At 45.9% G+C, this 21,285-nt stretch overlaps 1 protein-coding gene across 3 annotated transcripts in view; it reads right to left on the bottom strand.

The window, feature by feature from the left end:
• Positions 1 to 21,285, bottom strand: part of PPP2R5C (protein phosphatase 2 regulatory subunit B'gamma) — a 194,907-nt gene that overhangs the window by 42,466 nt on the left and 131,156 nt on the right. For all 3 annotated transcript variants that reach the window (XM_075065685.1, XM_075065686.1, XM_075065687.1), the window contains 2 exons: positions 8,175 to 8,283; positions 803 to 856 (listed from right to left, as the gene is read on the bottom strand). In XM_075065685.1, coding sequence (XP_074921786.1) covers positions 803 to 856; positions 8,175 to 8,283 — 163 coding nt within the window. The remainder of the gene's footprint in view (positions 1 to 802; positions 857 to 8,174; positions 8,284 to 21,285) is intronic.

Raw genomic sequence — 21,285 nt, 5'->3', positions numbered from 1 at the left:
AACATTAGCCATTCTATCAAATAGATAATTTTCCTTTACCTTATTAGGGAAGTGAAATAATACTTCACATTTTTCAGAAGGGGAGGGAAGAAAAAAGCAGAGAGAGATAGGTGGAAGGAGAAATATGTATATAAATTAAAAGCTAAAGCTTATGAAAAGATATTGAATGTCAGGACAAGTAAAATGATAGTTCAGCATTATACATATTAGAGAACTGCATACATTTTTAACTCCGAAACTGAATTGTCATAATCTGCAATAACGTCCTCAGTGCAGCCTTATAAATTGCTATGAAAATTTACTAGCAGGTGCAAAATCTACTTGCTCACCTTCACCATGACAACAACAGGAGGAAATATTTTATTTCCTTGGGGGAGTAAGCAACTAGACTACAATGTTGATTTAGCACATATAACAATCATGTGAGGTGATCAAAATGCTAAGCTTTCTAAAATGAATATGCATTCTTGTCAGATATTTATTTTGATCAGTTGTTCTAGCTATGCTAATTTTACTAATGGACATTGGCTCAGTGAAGTAAAAATTACTCACTGTACCATTATGGGGGGGGGTACCAACTATATCGACTTAGTGAGCAGCTCATTCAAAGGATCATTCAAACAATTTTAAAAATACATTTTATTAATTAGAAATTTAAAGAACTTTGCTCTTAATGATAAAATCAATCTATTATTTATATGGAATGATTTTTAGGTGTAATAAACATTATAAACGGTGCAAATCAAAATGTTATTAATGCTTCAAAATGAGTTAATATGATAAAACAGTAAAATAAACTTACTGGTTCAGTAAGCGTGCTGTCCTTTTCTAAAAATTGAACTACACAGTATGCCAACTAAATAAAAAAAAGAGAAAGTGTATATTAATAGTTAAACCAAAGTATTTCAATTTAAGCATATGCCACATACAAATTTTGTTAACATTAAAAATTGAGAATGTTTCCAAATTCAGGGAAAAACACCTTCAACTATTACATGTAGTAAAAATATTTGAATAATTTTCAGTCCTGTATTTTTCAGACACACTTTAAACAGCAATGGTATAATCATACTTTCAAAGTATCAAATACAATATTTTCTGAGTTATAGTAGATCTTTAACAATGTTTTGACAATATTTTACTTGACTACTATCCCACTATTATTTTCACATTCTTTTCTACTGCCTTATGAACATACTCAGTCTCATGAGTGTTCAAAAAATTAAGTTCCTTACTATTGTTTCTTGAAAAAAGCCAAGACATCTTTATAATCTTAAACTTTACATATTTTTTGCCTCACAAAAAGAAAGAACTTACCAGTAATTATCTTTACTGTAATTTTCTCTTCTCAGTAACAGAATGTGGTATGTTTCCACTTATCAGAAAACATGGAGATAAAAATACTGGATCTTTTCAGAATATACAAAGGAGCCAACACCTCTCTTATACAACCAATCATGACTCTTTCTATAAAAACCATACAACCTTAAAAATATGAGGGGAGGAGGGTAGTATCAAGATGTGGAAAGTGAAAACTGATCAATGCCAATAAGTAATTCTCTCTTTGTTGAAGCTCTCCTTTACACCCATCCTATAATGAACCAGAGTGCACATAAGTGGCAACTAGTGCCAACTTAGAAAGAAGGTTTACCTCAAGTTGCTGCCTAAAAATGCTCTGTCAATATACGGCCTCTTCCTCTGAGAAGAGACTGACTTTATAGTGAACACTCAAATGTGGTAAGTACTGACCAGGAAGCAGCTCTACAGATTTCTTGGACAGATGCCTCAGCCCTTTCTACTCAAGATACACTGCAGGCCTCTGCTCAAATGCCCTCTTATTTCTGTGCAGGGGTTATCTTGTCATCTTGTAAATTAGGCAAATATTCTAAAGCCAATGTCCTAGTACTGAAGTGTTAAAGGAAAGAGGGCCTCTATTAGGGCCCTTGACATGTAGAAATAACTGCTTGTTAAACTCTGAAACTTTTAGTGTACTGCAGATAAAAATTCTGCAAGTGTCCAAAGCATGAAGTTTGTGCTTTCACAAAGATCTTGGTTTGGGGGAAAAGCTTATTAATATGCATCTCTGAGTTAGGTTAGGAACATACAACCTCTAGAAAAATATTACAGAAGAAGAATCGAAGAGATTAATTAACCAACCCTCTTTGTAACTTTTCCAACTAAAAGGGTGCTTTCACCAAGGAGGAGGAAACAAGAGCTTGCAGCAGTCAAAATTCACAGGGATTTATCGCCACCTGGAGAAAAAGTTTAAAGCTGCTTTTCCCCAGTAGAGTGTAAGGCTGGGCAGTGACGCTTTCTGAGATTTAACCCACTTAGATACATGGGTGAGACCCTGGCTCATTCCTTGGAAAGAGCAGACATGGACTCAAAAATCCCTCAAAGCTCTTAGCAGAACATCAACTTTTAAATAGTTTCTAGAGCCTGATGTATGTCCTGCTGTAGAACTCTTTTCACTCCTTAGATTTTGAACCAGATCCTTTTGTCAAGAACCTGTGATGTTCACTCTGAAGGCAATAACACTAAGTCACCTTTGGATGAAGGAGTGTCAACCTTATAGAGCTTCCAACATGGAGAGCCAGATTCATAAGGTCTCAGAAGCGTGTCATAAAAAAGACTCTTCTATATGTGGTACTGGATTTTGCAAGTCAGAGGAATGGATGGAATGTCGCTGCCCAAGTCTCTCCCCCAATATACTGAAAAAATATCCAAACTAATAGGGTGGATCACGGAAAGAACACCTGGATTTTTTTTTTTTTTTTGCGCTGAGTTTCTGGTTGCAAACTAATCCACTGATGGATTACTCTGATGCTGAGGAATGGACTGGAACACCTTCAGCTTCAGGCTCTTCCAAGGTCAGTGTTTGCTGGCTCACACAATCCACCCATTGTCTTTATCCTGTAAATTAACTACTCTGATGGAAGCCTGTCATTTCCATCCACTGCAAAAGCCCAGTGCTTCTGAAAGCAGAATCAAACTTTTAGAGTGTCCTGTTGCACTGGTACATGAAGTTTCTTGAGCAATTGATTTCAAGCCTGGAACCTCACAGATATGAGATTCAACAGTTTGAAGAACTCAGAAAGAACCCTTCTGCCCTGCAGACAAAGGGACTAGAGGCATACCGGAGCCTAAATCCCAAACGAGATTGCCTTCTGTACTCCAGAAAACAAGCATACAGCTGACAGAATTAGGAGGTCTTCTGATCAACTAAAAGATTTCCACTTTGCTAGAAAGAAAATGATTAATCTTTAATCAAGTCACTCACAGGGATGCCTAGAAAACAAAGGGTTGGGAAACAAGGAATGTGAATGGACAGGTGGAGTGATCAGCTGAGGCAGCATGATGTGAAGAACAGCCCCGATAATGCCCTCTACCTAAAACTTAAAAAGAGGCATATGCTCCAGGTGGTGACTGAAAAGAGACTATGTTTTGTTTTTGTGGTGAGATTTTTGTCCCGAGTAGCCAATGAGCACTAAAAAGCCTTCCCATCTGACACAGGCAGATGAGAGAGGCAGAGACTGGATATTTTCTTGTTACGGAAGAACAACTGTTGGCAGTTCAAAGTCTTCTTGGCTGAGAGCAGAGCACAGGAAGATGAAGGGAGTTTGAAGCCCAAAAGACTGAAAGAAAAACAATGGGGATAGAACCATGTCTCCAACTGAGATCCTGGTCATACAGGAAAGGAGCAGAATGGGGATGGCAAAGGAAAAGGCTGATCTCACGTGCACTGTACCTAAGACATTGTTCAACAATTGGGAAACCTCAGTGCCTCACCAGAGGTGGAATGGGAAGGAGGCCTGGAAGTGAGTGTTTGCCCCACAGAAGTTTTGGCTTGGCCCTGGAGCTGGTTGCTTAAGATTCTATCCGGTCTCATATATATATATATATTTTTTTTTGAAAGGGAAGAAAAGGGGGAGCTAAAAAGGACAAATGAAGTAAAGGGCTGAGGCATAGATTCTGTATTCCCTGGAAGTAAAAATAATAATAATTAAAAAAAAAAAAAGGATGAAGAGAGGAAGGGAGATTGTGACTTAAGTATCAATTTAAACCAGTAGAACTGTTCCAAGGTGCATGCAATTTGTTTGAACTAGACTCACTGGATAAGAGTCAGGTGTCTCTTATTATAAAAAATTGTCAGTTTACAATATTTCTCATATAATGTAGATCTGGAATGCTCTGAATTCTCTGGACACTGGGATGTAGCTGGAGAAAAGAAACATACTGTCTCTAATTCATCAGAGAACATGAGGAAGATAAGCCAACCATGGCTAATTTTAAACATTTTATATAGAGGTGGGAAGAAAAAAATTCACACTTTATCTGAAAGTAAAGAATTAAATTAGTTAAAAACAATTAAAGCCAATTCTAGAATGCATTACCTTCAAATATTATACTTAAAGGTTAAGGGATGAGTTTTGGTGGTTTTATCCTAGTCTTCATTTGTATAATGTTTTTGTAATAGACACAATGTGTCACAATGGCACTTTTTGATCATGGTCCAGCATTGAAGTAATGCCAGAACAAGGTGTTACAAAGTCAGGACTGAAGTTCATTTGGAGCTGTGTGGGGAACACTGCATAGCACCTGTAAACCAGTCCTATTGAGTCCTTCATTTCAATAATAACTAAGTTCCTTCAAAAGATCAATGAAATGCATGAAGGATTTGAGACAAATGTCAAAGCATGGATTTACTGTAAATTCCTTATTTCTTGGTTTTTGTCAGACCCCTGACAAACAGTTACTCTCCTTTTTGCTTCGTTCCAACTAGATAAATCTTCTGTTCAAAATTATAAGAGAGTAAGTGGCATGCCTGGACACCTCTCCCCACATGATCCTTGCACAGGGGACTTATGACAGAAGCAGCAGCAAGTTAAAGGCTGGATGCATTGATGCCAGAAGTCTTGCTTAGAGTTCCAACAGATGCATGAATGAGAAATTTATTACCTGATAATTTTCTCTGATACCAGCTTCTCTCTGAATTCGTCACTCAGGGGCTAATGCCCCTCCACCTGTGGAATTTGGAAGCAGTTCAATATTGTTGCTGGAGGCTCCAGTATTATGTTTCAACCTTCAGCTCAGGTCATCAGAAAGTTCTTATCACAGCTACAGAAACACTACAGCAGCCAATTATTAGTATTAAGACAACCTGACAGAATGTACTAATGTATTAGAAAAAGAAATCAATGTATATTCTGGTCATTTACCAGGCTACCATGGCGGGTTGAATTAGGAGAGAAGCTGTTAATAGAAAGAAAATTATCAGGAAAGAAATTTCTCATTCTGTTGCACAGCTTCTCCCATCATTCATTATTCATGGGATGTAGCCAGAAGTTAATCCCAGAAGTAGGGAGGGAAAAAGATATAAAGAGTTTAATTCTTATAGTAGAATAGCAGGCAGGAATGAAAGCTGCCCCCATATAAAGCAGAGCTTTATAAACTAAGGAGTTATGTGAGAATCAACACAGTGGCACCTTCCTACCAGAAGATGCCTTTGCAGAGGAATGGTAACTTGCAGATCTTGCACAGTTTAGAGAATAGACTTTTTTCTCCAGTGCCTCTAACGACTTCTGTAAATAGTTTCCCTGGTGCTTAGCATGCCAAATGGTGCAGTGTTTTTATGTCTTGACTGTTACAACCTTGAGGCCTGAACACCTTGGAATGTTGGACAGAATTAGATGAACAGGGTACAGTTGGTGTATGTACTTCATATGCTTGAGGAATATCTTTAGTGCCCTAGGAATGCCCATTTATGCCCCAACCATCCAAGAGTTAGAACACAATGAAGAGAGAACTATTCCACCACTTCTGTAAAGAGGAACTTCCTTGAAACACAAAGGTTTTTGGACTATAAGAACTTTTTCCTTATGACAAAAGCAGTGTGATTCTTCTATGGCTGTAGGAACTAATTCTAAAACTTGCCTTTTAGAGGTAATGGCAACTAGAAAAAACAGCCACACACTTATCTAATTTAATCACTGTGATTAAAATTGGCACCTACACTCAAATGGAGGATCCATTGTGCCTGTTCAGAAAATACTGCTATGGCTCATGTCATGTTTCTGTGGTGCTTAGTTGTAGGACTCTAATCAAACCTTCTAGCCGAGGTCCCTAGAACTTTGGGATTATTATAATATTTGTATCACAATAGCATCTCAAGGTCAGGGCTCCATTGTGCTAGCCATTGCACACAGAGGCAATTCCTGCCTCAAAGAGTTTTGTTTTCTCTCACACCTGAAATGCAAATTTGACCAGATCAGTGAATGAAATATCCTGGCTGAGTTCTGTCAGGATACCAAACTGTATCAGAGGTTAATGAAGAATCTATGCTGAACTACACTTCTCTTCTGATGCCCAAGTTCTTAACTGTAGGTGTACACAGTCTGAATGAAGGAATTCCTGTTTCAAAAGGCCTGGTATTTTCTGCAGGTACAATGTGGGGTTCCTGGCTGTCTAGCAAATCTAAAGTGCCTTCTGAGCTGTGGAGGAGTAGAAGGAGCACCACAACTCTCCCTACTGCTCTTTCTGTTTCCTTTATGTGAACTGTCTTGAAGGATAATCAGGACATTATTTCCATTGCCATGGAAAAGCTTTGACCTCTGATTAATTCCTGGTTTTGGAATTGAAAGAAACACTCATGTCTCAATCATAAGCCAACCCCTAACGGGAAGTAGGAGACTTCCTCTGAGACTACCATAATTCCCACTATGTGATTTCTTGCACAGTTAACTAATGCAGCTGGTACTGGTCACTGCCACAAACAGGATACTAGACAGGATGAACCAGCGATCTGATCCCGTCACCATATTTGCATGTTTTACTGCTGTTTCTTTTTAAATAAAGACACGCCCTGATAAAGATCTTGAAATGAACCAAAAAATTTTGAAAAAATTGTATTCCAATACGCTTGCTTGCATAGTGAGTAAGTAAGGGTCTAGAATAAAAGTTGGGTGGCTTTCAGCATGATTGCACTCTGGAAAAGAATCAGTACACGGCAGTGCACAGAACTGTTGGACATGTGTGCCCTCAGCAATCCTAGTGACACAGCACCAGTGAGGAAACAGTAATTCTCACAAACCTCTCAATCCTTTGAAGTTACAAAGGACTGTGGTATAGGGCCGGTTGCAGGATAATTTTTAGACTATTTTCTGAGTTGCTGAGGAAAAAATCCCCACACAAACCACAGCTGTTCTTAACTGGTCATTTGATTCTTCATCCCAGACTTATTTTGGTCCCAATTCTGAAATTCATCTCCTCACAGAAACTTCAGATGAAGTCCTAGATTAAGATTCAAATTCTATTTCTTGATCTTTGATTTATTCTAATAAAGTGAAATTAACACATTAAGTTAAAAATGGGTCAAAGCAATTGCTAGAGAAGAATTTTCACGTAAAAACTGGTTTAAATTTAATATAACCATTTATCAAATTTACATAAAAAGACAGTGCTTTCTATACGGGGTATTTATTCATTAAAAAGTGATTGGGAATGGGCTGATTTTCTGAACAATTTCCTGGATATCTAAAAGGAGCTTTTTCTAGACAGATTTTCACCATATCGCAGTGCTGTTCAAAATCTAGAATCCTTTGGGGCTCTCTACTGTGAGCTTAAGAAAGGTTCAGGGAGTTTGAAAGCAACAACAGAGGAGCGGTCCTAATGTTATTACCCAGATTGTTTCAACACTTCAGTTTTTTTTGGTCTTTTTTAGGTATTTGGTTTTTTACTCCACTTCTTCAGTAACATCCACTTAATGAATCCATGTTGAAGAAATAGTGATTTAGCAAAACATCCAGGGCACCAAAAAGTTGCAACAAACTGAACTATTAAATTATCCAAGTAAAACATACCACATATTATGGATCTTTTTAATAAAGATCTACTAAAGAGACAGTATCATTAAAAGGATAAGATTTTCTATGATATAATACAGTGCTTTTCATCCTCAGATCTCAGAAAGCTTTTAAAAAGGGTATCTTTACCCCATTTTACAGATGAAGAAACCGAGTCAGAGAGAAGGGAAGCGACTTGGATAAGGTCAGACAGCAGGCCAATAGCAGAGCTGGAAATAAATCCCAGCTCTCCTGACTCTCAGTTCAGCATTTTATACCCTGGACCATCCTGTGGAACAGAATCTATAACACTTCATAAACAAATTAATTTACCTGTGGGTGGTAGACACTGAGCGATTTCACTTTGTGCAAAGGTAATAACACCTTCAATAAGAAAATTTTGTGCTCTTCTTTTAATGGTAAGGCAAATCCATTAATTATACTGTAAAAAAAAAAATCAAAAGTTTTTAAAATCAGTTTAAAATCAGTACTTGTTCAAAATTTTCACTATTGCCAAATTTTTAAGGATAAGAAAAATCATTTTTTTGTTCTTTATTTTAATTGTTCCAAGTTGGTTTTTTTTTTCAGCTCTCCCATAGAACATTGATGTAGCATTTTTTCCCATGTTGAAGAGGGGGGTCATTATATTAAATAAAAATAGAACAATGTTAAGAAAATTTAAGTCTAATTATCTAGAGAGCAGAATACAAATTCAACCAACGGTAAAATCCACATCCTCACATCCCCTATATCAAGAATTCTAACCTGCGTCTTTTCCAGGTGCCAAAATCCTCCCTCCAAGTTCCATAAAAGACCCAGTTCCCACCTCTCAGTTCAGCTTCCAACCTTTCCACCTCCTTTGTAAACAAAGTTCTGAATAAATACCCCTCCCAACTGCTGAAACCCAGCTGCTTCATTCCTGATGAGGGAATCAGCCAAAGACCCAACACCTGGCAGTCCGATCCAAGAGAGTACACAGATTGGAGACAGAATTACTCTACTGGGAACCCAGAAACCCAATAGGTGCTCTACTGGGAAATGTATAGTTTTTTAGAATTGGAGCAGGCAACAAGACAGAATCACAGCACATGCAGTTCCCAACATCAAGTGAGTAAAGACAGGTGTTAATCGTTACTGGGTGCATTGTACCCTTTGATCATTTTATCTAGTATAGCCTTTTGAAAACCAGTCAACTTTAAAAAAATGGAATTAAAAATAGTTTCAGATTCTACAACTGGAGTCCCACTGCCAATTTTTGTGGTTTCACACTCACACGTTCTTTTTTTAAGATGTTTTCATCTCACATTAACTAGCACAGAAGGCTCTCACAAACAAGTGAGAAGCTGACAAACTACTGAACTATTACATCCCAAAATACTAGGTTAAGAGCATTCAGTTTGCAAAATCAAGCACTCAAAAGTTAGAAAACGCCAGAATTAAGGCATTTGCAACCTTAATTCCCCGTACCTTGTACGTGCACACTATAATGCAGTCTATAATTACATTACCACATACCATTTTTTTTCACATGACCTGTGCCTCATTCACTTAATGAGTAGTTATTCATTATTTTTTTTTTATCCTCTTCATTCAATGTATGGTATCAGGCCTTATTTAACACATGCCATCCCAACCCCACACTGAATAAAAAATTATTAATTTCCTCACAGACATTTCCATGGTGTTTTCATCATAATATTTGAGTGTTTCAAAACATGAATTTATTTTCTTAATGCTCCTGGGAGATAAGGTGTTGTCACTATTTTGTAGCTGGGGAATTGAGGCAGAATGATTAACGCAAAATTGTCATAAAAGTGTCCATTAATTTTGGGTGCCAAGCTTAACACACATAGGGACTGATTCTTCAGAGTAATTAGAATTTCATAGCGCTTTATATGTTTGTAGCACAATTCCAGTTTACTTTTGTTGCAGTTGAGAGCATTCGGCATTTTTGCATCTCTGACCTCTGGTGCCTCACATTAGGCACCCAGAAAACGAGCAGAGAACAATTAGTAGCTAATATGAAATTTTTTCTTTGTGACTTGCTCAGCATCACATAGGAGCTATACGGCAGAGGCAGGGATAGAATCCAATTCTCCAGGGTGGCATTCAACTTCCTTTCTCATCCTGTAAGCACCTGCCTCATTCACTACTTGCATTCCAATTTCTGCAACAAACAAGCAGGGATCCCACAGACAGTAGCCTCGTTAACTATACAATACTGATTCATTCCTATAATACCATCCTTCTTGGGCACTGAAAGAGGCAGGGGTCCTGTAGGGGAAAAAAATAGCAAACACTCACGTAATTACAGAATATCGTAAGGCATGAGCAACCTTAAATTCTGAAATTTCTTAATTTTTGAGTGCTTGACCTCGCAACCTGAACTTTTTTTTGTAGTTTTCTGGAAAACAAGGTTACTCACCTTTGTAACTGTTGTTCTTCGAGATGTGTTGCTCATATCCATTCCAGTAGGTGTGCACGCGCTGCGTGCACGTTCGTCGGATACTTTTTTACCCTAGCAACACTAGGTGGGCCGGCGGGGTGCCCCCTGGAGTGGCGCCGGCATGGTGGCTGATATATAGCCCTGCCGGCCCAACCGCTCCTCAGTTCCTTCTTGCCTGCTACTCCGACAGAGGGGAAGGAGGGCGGGTGTGGAATGGATATGAAGCAACACATCTCGAAGAACAACAGTTACAAAGGTGAGTAACCTTGGTTTCTTCTTCGAGTGCTTGCTCGTATCCATTCCAGTAGGTGATTCCCAAGCCTTACCTAGGCGGTGGGGTCGGAGTGAGACGTTGCCGAAAGCAAGACTGCTGTACCGAAGGCGGCATCGTCTCAAGATTGGTCAACCAGCGCATAGTGCGATGTAAAAGTGTGCACAGACGACCAGGTAGCCGCCCGGCAATGTCTTGGATGGGGACTTGGGCCAGGAAAGCAGCCGAAGAGGCCTGAGCCCGAGTAGAATGGGCGGTGATGCGATCAAGCGGGACGTGAGCAATTCGTAGCACGTCCGGATACACGAGGTACCCATGATGAAATCCTCTGGGAAGTTACAGGGAGACCTTTCATACGCTCTGCCACTGCTATGAATAACTGAGGCGAGCGTCTGAAGGCTTAGTTCTGCTGATGTAGAATGCCAGGGCCCGGCGGACATCTAAGGTGTGTGTAGCTGCTGGTCCGGCGGCATGTGTGCGGCTTCGGGAAGAAGACCGGCAGGAAAATATCTTGGTTAAGATGGAAAGGTGAGATGACCTTCGGAAGGAAGGCTGGTGTGGTCGTAGCTGCACCTTATCTTTGTGAAAGATGGTGTAAGGTGGTCTACGACCAACGCACGGAGCTCGATACTCGTCTGGCAGAGGTGATAGCTACCAGGAAGGACGTCTTCCACGACAGATATAGTAAGGAGCAGTCGCTAACGGCTCAAAAGGGGGCCCCATGAGTCTAGAGAGTACCAGGTTGAGATCCCACGTAGGGAAGGAGGCTTAACCGGAGGGTAAAGTCTCTCCAATCCTTTAAGGAACCTGGAAACGATGGGGTGTGAAAACGTGGAAGTACCCAGACTCTCCAGGATGGAAGGTGGAGATTGCGGCTAGATGGACTCTAATGGAAGAGAGGGCTAGGCCCTGGCCCTTGAGATGGAGCAAGTAGTCCAGGACTACAGAGACTGGAACGGCAGTCGGGACCATGGAACTCCGTGCACACCAGAATGAGAATCGCTTCCATTTCGCGAGATAAGTGGCTCGCGTAGAGGGTTTCCTGCTACCTAAAAGGACTTGTTGGACCTCAGCTGAGCACCGACGCTCAGACTCGTTCAACCAGACAGGAGCCATGCCGTCAGGTGTAGGGACGGGAGGTCTGGGTGACGAAGCCTGCCGAAGTCCTGTGTTATAAGGTCCGGGTAGAGAGGTAGTGAGATTGGAGGCGCCAGGGACAGGTCGAGCAGCATGGTGTACCAATACTGTCTCGGCCATGCCGGAGCGATCAGAATCATCCTGGCCTTGTCCCTGCGCAGTTTGAGCAGGACCCTGTGGACTAACGGGAACGGGGGAAAATGCATACAGGAGGCCCTTCGTCCATGGAATGAGAAAGGCGTCCGAGAGGGAGCCCGGGGAGCGGCCCTGTAGGGAGCAGAACATCTGACACTTCCTGTTGTCCTTGGAGGCGAACAGTCTTTCTGGGGAAAGCCCCACTTCCGGAAGACAGAAAACAGGACGTCCAGACGGATGGACCATTCGTGTGTCAGGAACGATCTGCTCAGTCGGTCCGCTAGAGTATTCCGGACCCCGGGAGGAAAGAGGCTATCAAGTCGATCGACTGGGCTATGCAAAATTCCACAGTTTCAGAGCCTCTTGGCAAAGGGGAGAAGATGTGTTCCTCCTTGCTTGTTTATATAATACATGGCCGTCGTGTTGTCCGTGAAAATGGCAACACAACGGCCCTGTAGCTGCTCGCGAAATGCCTGGCATGCCAAGCGGACCGCCCTAGCTCCCGGACATTGATGTGGAGTTGGAGCTCTGGTAAGGACCAAAGCCCTTGGGTCTGCAGATGGCCCAGGTGCGCGCCCCATCCCAGAGCGGAAGCATCCGTCGTCAGGGATAGCGAGGTTGAGTCAGATGAAACGGTCGACCGGCGCACACTAGGGCGGGGTCCAGCCACCATTGAGGGAGCCCAGTACGTGAGACGGTATTGTGACTACCATGTCCAGGCATCCCTGTGTGGCCGAAAGACTGAAGCGAGCCAGAGTGCAGAGGGCGCATGCGTAGCCTCGCGTGCTTCGTGACAAAGGTGCACGCAGCCATGTGACCAAGGAGGCCGAGGACGGTACGGGCAGTGGTAGTGGGGAAGGCATGGAACCCCTGAACGAGAGAAACTATCGCTCTGAACCGTTGAGGAGGTAAGCTGGCTGTTGCTCGATTCGAGTCCAGCAGTGCTCCTATGAATTCTATTTCCTGCGTTGGGAGCAGGATGGATTTCTCGAGATTGATGATTAATCCGAGACGAGAGAACAGATCTCTGATGAACTGTACATGCCCGGCTACCTTGGCCTCGGAAGCCCCTCGAATCAGCCAGTCGTCGAGGTAGGGAAAGACATGGATGTGACGACGACGGAAGGTAGGCCGCTACTACTGCCATACACTTGGTAAAAACTCGAGGGCCGAGGAGGCCGAAGGGTAGAACTGCAAACTGGTAGTGACGACGGTTCACTATGAAACGAAGAAACCTCCTGTGCGGTGGGTAGATCGCAATATGAAATAGGCGTCCCTCATGTCGAGAGCAGCGTACCAATCTCCGGGATCGAGGGAAGGAATGATGTTTCCCAGGCCTATCATGCGGAACTTGAGCTCCTGATATACTTGTTCAGAGCTCGCAGGTCCAAGATGGGCGGAGGCCGCCTTTCGCCTTGGGAATCAGGAAGTACCTGGAGTAGAACCCTCTGCCTCTCATGGCCTCTGGAACCTCCTCTATGGCTCCCAATGCGAGAGCTTTGAAACTTCCTGTAGGAGGAGTTGCTCGTGAGAGGGGTCCCTGAAGAGGGACGAGGAGGGAGGGTGGGAAGGCGGGTCGAAACAAACTGAAGACGGTAGCCACCTTCCACCGTGCTGAGGACCCAGCGGTCTGATGTTAGCTGGGACCAAGCAGGGAAGAAAGCGGCGAGGCGGTTGGAAAACTGAGGTGGATCCTGGGAGGAGATCGGTACGGTGCTCTCGAGCGCACCTTCAAAAGCTGGGTTTCGGTCCCGCAGGTGGTTTGGCGGACCGGAGCCATTACCCCCTTGAGGCCAGACTGGCGTCTACGAGAGGTCCTGCCTCTGCGCCTGGAGAAGTCTTGTCTCGGCGAGGCGGGGGTAGAACCGTCGGGGCTGGGGACGGAAGGGCCGTCTTTGCGTCTGCGGCGTATGCATCCCCAGCGAGCGCATTATGACGCGATTGTCTTTAAGACTTTGGAGGCGAGGGTCTGTCTTCTGAGAGAAGAGACCCTGGCCGTCAAAGGGAGGTCCTGTATCGTGTATTGGACCTCCGGCGGTAAGCCGGACGCTTGCAGCCATGAAATGCGCCTCATAGCGACCCCTGATGCGAGAGTTCTAGCTCCGGAGTCTGCCGCATCTATAGAGGCCTGAAGGGAGGTCCGCGCCACCTTCTTACCCCTCCTGCATGAGCGCCGAGAACTCTTTGCGAGAGTCCTGTGGGAGAAGGTCAGTAAATTTTCTCCACTGCCTCCCAAGTGTTAAAACTGTAACGGCTCAGTAGGGCCTGTTGATTGGCGATTCTGAGCTGGAGGCCCCCAGCAGAGTAAATCTTCCTGCCCAGGAGGTCCATGCGCCTTGCCTCTCTAGACTTGGGCGCAGGTGCTTGCTGACCATGCCGCTCTCCGCTCGTTGACTGATTGGACCACCAACGAGCAAGGCGAGGAACATACAGGTATTCGTACCCTGTGGAGGGACCATGTATTTGCGCTCAACCCCTCTTGCCGTGGGCGGCACCGAGGCCGGGGTCTGCCAGATGGTATCGGCTCGTGCCTGGATGGTACGAATAAAGGGGAGCGCTACGCGGGTCGGGGCCTCCGCTGAGAGGATAGTGACCACCGGGTCGTCCACCTCGGGGACTTCCTCCACTGGCAGGTTTATGTTCAGAGCAACCCGCCGTAGAAGGTCCTGGTGCGCCCTGAGGTCGATAGGCGGTGGCCCTGATGTGGATGTTCCCGCCACAGCCTCGTCCGGGGAAGAAGAGGACGAGACTCCCGGGACCAAAGGGTCTTGAAGAGACTCTTGGTCCGGTGGGGCATCTGCGGCTTGATCAGGGTGAGGTGCGTCCTGTCCCATAGTGTCCGCAGGTGGCCTGCTCACCGTGGACTCGGGTGCCCTTCGGTCAGAGGAACCGAGCGAGGCAGAGGCTGGTGATGCCCCTGGCTCTGGTGTACGCCCACGGAGTCCAAAAGGGCCACTGCTGAGGGCCTTGAGCGTCCGAATCCCCATAAGACGCTGAGTCGCCATGGGAGGAAACGGATGGCTGGCGGGTTGGCCACGGCGGAGCCGAGAGTGGGAGACGATCGTCTCTACGGCCAGGTGAATCACGTCCACGTGGTGCCGGGGAACGGTAGTTGGAGTCCCGCCGGTGCCGTGAATGAGACCGGGATCTACTACCAGCTCGGTGCCGGGAGATCGACCGGTGCCGGGAGCCGCCGTGCCGAGATCGGCTCCGAGACCTGCGGTGCCTGGAGGTCGATCGGTGCCGGGACCTCCGTGCCGGGACCGGCTCCGCGACGTGCGGTGCCGGGAACGGTGCCGAGATCAGGAGCGGCGCCGGTAAAGCCGCTGACGGCGATCGGGACCGTGAGCGTACCGCGAGTACGTCCGGTACCGTGAAGGGGAACGGTACCGGACTGCGAGCGGCCGCGGGATCCGGAGCGATGGTGAGACCGGGAAGAAACTTCATCATATTCTTTCTGCAGAGTCTCCTGGTTGCCGGTTGAGAAGGTTTTACGAGGCCGGGCTTGCCATAGATTGTGGGACCCGCACGCCGGTGTCGGTCGAGGGCCTCAGGCTCCTTGTTCATCGCTAAGGTCCGCTGCGGCTGAGAATTTCCGGGGTTGAAGGCACTGGCTCAACGCTGGGCCTCGCGCGGGAGCCATAGGACGGACTTGCGGGCCTGTCTAGGGACCGGAAGTCACGGTGCGACAGACCTCGATGGCGCAGGATCGGTGACTCCGGCGCTTTCTGTTTTGACGCGGTTAACCTTCGGCTCTGCTGCGGGCTGTATGTGGCTGCAGGAAGGCTACGCTTCTTGCCTTTCGGACGGATCTGGGTATGTGACCACCAGGCGTCCGGAGCGGAAGATGGTGAGGTGTCTTTTTGGGCGGAGGGCAGTGCCGAGGAGGCGTTTGTGCCCGTGCGATGCCGGTCGCGAGACGTGTCTTGAGTGAGCGCTGCCTCCATAATAACTTAAGGCGAACGTCCCTCCTTTCCGTGTTCCGGGCTTGACGCCTTACATTTTTTACATCTGTCTGTCAATGGGAGATCGCCCGACACTATAGACAGGGAATTGCGGTCGCCTGTGGCATCAGCGAACAGTCAGCACGGTTTGACACCGCGACCGCATTGGGCCGGTGCCGGGCAGGAGCAGGTGCTACCCGCGATCCCTCAATATTTACACGGACTAAACAACAAAATATTTACTACCTGATTATATAAGTTCAACTTTACATTCAAGAGGAAAACGAGGTGGAATGCTAGGGAGGTGTGGAAAACAGTATATAGTCCACAAGTTCAACGCCGACCGGGCTGGTAAGAAGAAACTGAGGAGCGGTTGGGCCGGCAGGGCTATATATCAGCCGCCATGCCGGCGCCACTCCAGGGGGCGCCCCGCCGGCCCACCTAGTGTTGCTAGGGTAAAAAAGTATCCGACGAACGTGCACGCGGCGCGCGCACACCTACTGGAATGGATATGAGCAAGCACTCGAAGAAGAACTATGCTAACCTCCAACTAGAGTCATCAGTAAGATTCAGATCTTTAGATTCACAGCACAGACCTCTACCACTTGAGCTAACGGACTAACTGGTTGCAGTGGTAGGCTGTTATTGTCTGTGGACGTGCCACTAGAGGACAAGAACAAACTTTGAGTGGGTTTCACAACTATTTGCTGTCAGCAGAAGAATGGAGAGACTCAGGATTCTTAGGCTCTGGAGGGAAGTGTTCTTAAGTGTTACAGACCCTTCTGTTCCTGTGTCCCAAGCAAGTTTGTCCCCACCACTGATCCTGACCATTCCTCCCACCCCCAACTCCTGCCCCATTCACCCCACTACATCTATATACTCCCACTCCTAAGTGCCCCACTCCCTGCCTTACCCTCCCCCCTCTGCATTAAAATCAGGCAGTTTCCTCTTTCATCACTTTGCTGCCTGGGCATCAGTTGCGAGGGGAATCCTGAGAGCAAAGGAAAGATGTTTTCCCTACTTTCAGTTCTTGTGCCTGAGATTTTTCACCAGCTTTTTACTTGGCCAAATTTGAGTACATTTTCACAGACAGCAAAAGGCACATCCCCTGACACCAGGGCAAACATCCTTGCAAAATTTCAAGCCTTTGTTCCAAAGCAGGAGTTTCTGCAGTGTGAATTACATCTTAATAGGAATACTGTCTGGCCTTCCATTCAGGATTATGTAACGTCTCTATAGCAACAGAAGTAACTGCTTACAAGTAAAAGTGGTATTTTTTTTTTTTAAGCACCAGTTAATACAATTTAGAAGCCAGAAATTGACAGTAAGTGCCATGTCACTGGCCCGCTTTCAGCAAGCCTCTGAACAACTGTGAGAGAACTACTAATCTGAGATGTCTGACAGATAAGTTTTTCCTGAAAGTGCCATTGTTTTTGTTTGTTTTTTAAGTTAACAGTGTACCTTTAAGGAAGATACAGGGATATGGAACAGAAGGATAGGAGTGACTTCAGTTTTCCAGTTGTCAGCCAGCCTAGGACAAGGACGTTCTGTTCCTTCAGTAAGTTAATGCATTAGATCCCAAACAGACACAAAGAAAAATCTCTTTTACCTGGCAATTGTGCTTCGCTATGCCAGGCTATAAGAATAAAGTTAATATTGACACCACATATTGCCGATAGTATGACTGAAAAGCTAAATAAACAGGGTGTCTTGGCTTTTTTTTTTTTTTTTTTCCACTTAATATTATAAAGAATTATCTCATGGAAAATAAAATTCACAATGTGACCAGGATACAAAGACAAAAGACAAACTTAATTTGGTCCTGGTCTACAGTACGAGTTTAGGTCGAATTTAGCAGCGTTAGATCGATTTAACCCTGCACTCGTGCACGTTTCTGTACTCCTCCCCGATGAGGGGATTAGCACTGAAATTGACCTTGGTAGGTCAAATTTGGGGTAGTGTGGATGCAATTGACGGTTTTGGCCTCCGGGAACTATCCCAGAGTGCTCCATTGTGACCACTCTGGACAGCAGTCTCAACTCAGATGCACTGCCCATGTAGACAGGAAAAGTCCAGCGAACTTTTGAATTTAATTTCCTGTTTGGCCACTGTGGCAAGCTGATCAGCACAGGTGACCATGGAGTCCCAGAATCGCAAAAGAACTCCAGCATGGACCGAACGGGAGGTACTGGATCTGATTGTTGTATGGGGAGGGAATCCATGTTATCAGAACTCTGTTCTAAAAGACTAAATGATTAAGCGCAGCCAGACACCAGGGCGGTTAGAAGAGCGCAGCAGGGGGTGCTGCACATCAGAGAAGCTTTGAAAACCAGTTTCATGACTGGCCAGACTATGGTGTGAAAGTTCTGTTTGTTTCTCCATGATGAAAACCTGCCACCTTGGTTCACTCTACTTCCCTGTAAGCCAACCACCCTCCCCTCCCACCTTTGATCTCCACTTACAGAGGCAATTAAGTCATTGTTTCAAATTCATGCATTCTTTATTAATTCATCACACAAATGAGGGGATAACTGCCAAGGCAGCCTGGGAGTGGTGGGGGAGGCGGGAAGCATAGTAGTTGGGTAGTTGTAGGGGCACCCCCTAGAATGGCATGCAGCAGCCAAGCTGTCAGGTGCAGCGCAGCCAGGTTCATGTGCAGAAGACTGTTGTGGTTCTGAGATAGCAGATCCAGCCAGAGAGGCACCTGTAGCAGAACCATCACTGAGAGGTCCAGCAGCTTGCTGAACCAGTGTTCGCGAGGCTAAGTCAGACTATCAGGATTACCTTCCCCTGGTCCTGTTTCATCTTCTCAAGAACTCTGTGGATTAATGGCAGTGGTGGGAAGGAGTATGTTAGGGCCCCTAACCACGGAAGCAAAAAGGAAACTGACAGGGAGCCTCTGTTGATCCCCCAAAAATACATGGCACTTCCTGTTCTGCCAGGACATGAACAAATCCACCCAGGGAGTTCCCCACCTCTGGGAGATCATGCTGAGGTTTTGCTTTGCTCGCTGATATAAAACATTGTGGTGGTATTTTCCATCAGGATCTGCAGCACCTTGCCCTTCACGTGAGGCAGGAAAGCCTGACAGTCCAAGTGAATTGCTTTGAGCTCTCTGACATTTATGTGGAGGGTGTGATGGTCTTGCGACCAACATTCTTGTGTGCTGAGATCACCCAGGTGTGCCCCTCACCTCAGGTTCAAGGCATTGGAGACCAGTGTCAGTGACAGGGTTGCAAAGAGAACTCCCTGCAACACTGATCCAAGGTCCACCCACCATTTCAGGGATAACCATATGTGATCCAGCCCCCTGACCACACGGTCTAGATTGTGCTGTTGGGGATGTAGACCAAAGACAATCATGCTTCCAGAGGTCTGAGATGGAGCCGCACGTGACTGATTACGTAAGTACAGGCTGCCTTGTAGCCTAATAAACTCAGGCATGTGTGAGCAGGATCACTTGCAAGATCAGGTCTGACATGGCTCAGAAACAGGCCTCCAGAAGGCAGGCTCTGGCTCCTGTGGAGTTGAGGACTGCCCTGTGAACTATCTGTTGCACCGGTACTGAGGTCGATTTCTTTTTATTAACTCGCTCAGATTGTGGCAGGTGGAACGTACCAGATTGAGGCTCCTTTGAACACGATCCTGAGATCTGCCCTTGATGAGCCAGTTGTAAAGGTACGAATAAACCAGGACCCTTCGACACTTCAGGTAAGCAGCCACTGGTGCCATGCATTTTGTGAAAACTGGCGGGACTGCTGAGATCTGAAGGGAGGCATCATGAACTGGAAATGATGCTGGCCCACCACAAAACAAAGGAACAATCTGTGTCCTTGGAAAATGGAGATATGAAACTACGTGTCCATCAAGTCGAGAGCGGCATAACAGTCTCTGGGGTCCGGGGAAGGGATGATGAAGGCTAGGAAGACCATGCAAAACTTCAACTTTCTGAGATTTTTTTTTTTTTTTTTTTTTTTTTTTGAGGTGTCAGAGGTCCAGAACCAGTCTTAAGACCCCTTTCACTTTCAGGATTAAGAAATAGTGGGAGTAGAACCCTTTCCCCCTCATGTCCTGAGGGACCTCCTCCACCGCTCCCAGCTGTAGGAGGCTTTCTACTTTCTGAACAAGGAGTTGCTCATGAGAAAATTCCTTGAAGAGACGCGGGGAAGGGAGTGGGAGGGAGGGGCAGCCGAGAATTGCAGGGTGTAGTCCAGAGATGATATACCGAGCATCCAACGGTTCGAGGTAACTCATGACCAAGCCAACCAGAAGGTGATTGAGTAAGGAGTAGGGTGGATCCTGAGAACTGACTCGGGCACTGTCCTCAAGCACACTCCTCAAAACGAGCGCTTCTGGCCCCCTTGGTATTTTGCTGGGCCAGGCAAATGGGAGGTGGAGGGGCAATGACGGCTGAACCTTGAGTCTTCGTCCCTTCTCCTAGAGAAGCCCTGCCAAGGAGGCAGGGACGGCCTGAACTGTTTTTTCACCATCTGTGGCGTTGCAGACTTAGTGAGCGGAGGGTGGCTTTAATGTCGTGGAGTCCATGCAGCCTTGCATCTGTCTCCTCCAAGAAGAGCCCCCTTCTGTTGACGGAAGGTCTGGGATGGAGGACTGCATCTCCTGGGACAGACTCGCAGATTGAAGCCAGGAATTGGGACACATTACCACATCCAAGGCAACATCCCTAGCCGCTGAACTGGCCGCATTCCAGGTCATCTGGAGGTACCCTCCTCCAAAATGGTGGTAAACTCCTGGCCCAAGTCAAACTTTTTGAGGGAGTCCCACAGATTAAAACTGTATTTCCCCAATAAAGCCAGGTGGTTTGACACCCTAAACTGAAGTGTGGCCATCAAATAAACGTTCCTTCCAAAAAGGTCCAGCCTCTTGGCATCTTTATTTTTGGGTGTGGAACTGGCTTGCCCTTCCCTGTCCCCTTCATTGGTCACTGAGATGACCAGTGACCCTGGGAGTGGATGGGTATATAAGTATTCAAACCTTTTAGCAGAGACGAAGTATTTATTTTCAGTCTGCTTGGAGGTGGGTCGGATAGAAGACAGGGTTTTCCAGAGGGCCTTGGCTATCTTTAGAACCCCGTTGTGCACAGTCAATGCAACTCATGCGGGGGCTGATGCCACTAGCATGTTGAATAAAGTGTCAGACTGCTCTGCCATTTCTTCCACCTCCAGGCCTAAGTTTGAGGCCACTCTCCTGAGCAGGGCTTGGTGCTCCTTAAAGTCATCCAGCGGACTGGCATGTGAGGGCCCTGCTACCACATCATCTGGCAATGAGGACAAGGACTGGACTACCATGGGAGGGCTGGGACATTGTCCCCTGTAGGGCAAGGTTCCTTTAGAGTGGATACATGCTCCTTAACCCCAGTATCGGATTTCACTCCACGCACTGAGCCCAGGGCCATCGGTGCCAGGGGTTACTTCTCCGAGGCAGCAAGGGAGGAGAGGTGTGAGAAGGGCATCGGCATGCCTGGCATGCCCCACATGTTCCAATATGACC

Source organism: Chelonoidis abingdonii, chromosome 4 (genome assembly GCF_003597395.2).
Source record: "Chelonoidis abingdonii isolate Lonesome George chromosome 4, CheloAbing_2.0, whole genome shotgun sequence".
Classification (NCBI taxonomy): domain Eukaryota; kingdom Metazoa; phylum Chordata; order Testudines; family Testudinidae; genus Chelonoidis; species Chelonoidis abingdonii.
The sequence above is the reverse complement of the archived record's forward strand: the minus strand, read 5'-3'. Positions and strand labels throughout refer to the sequence as shown.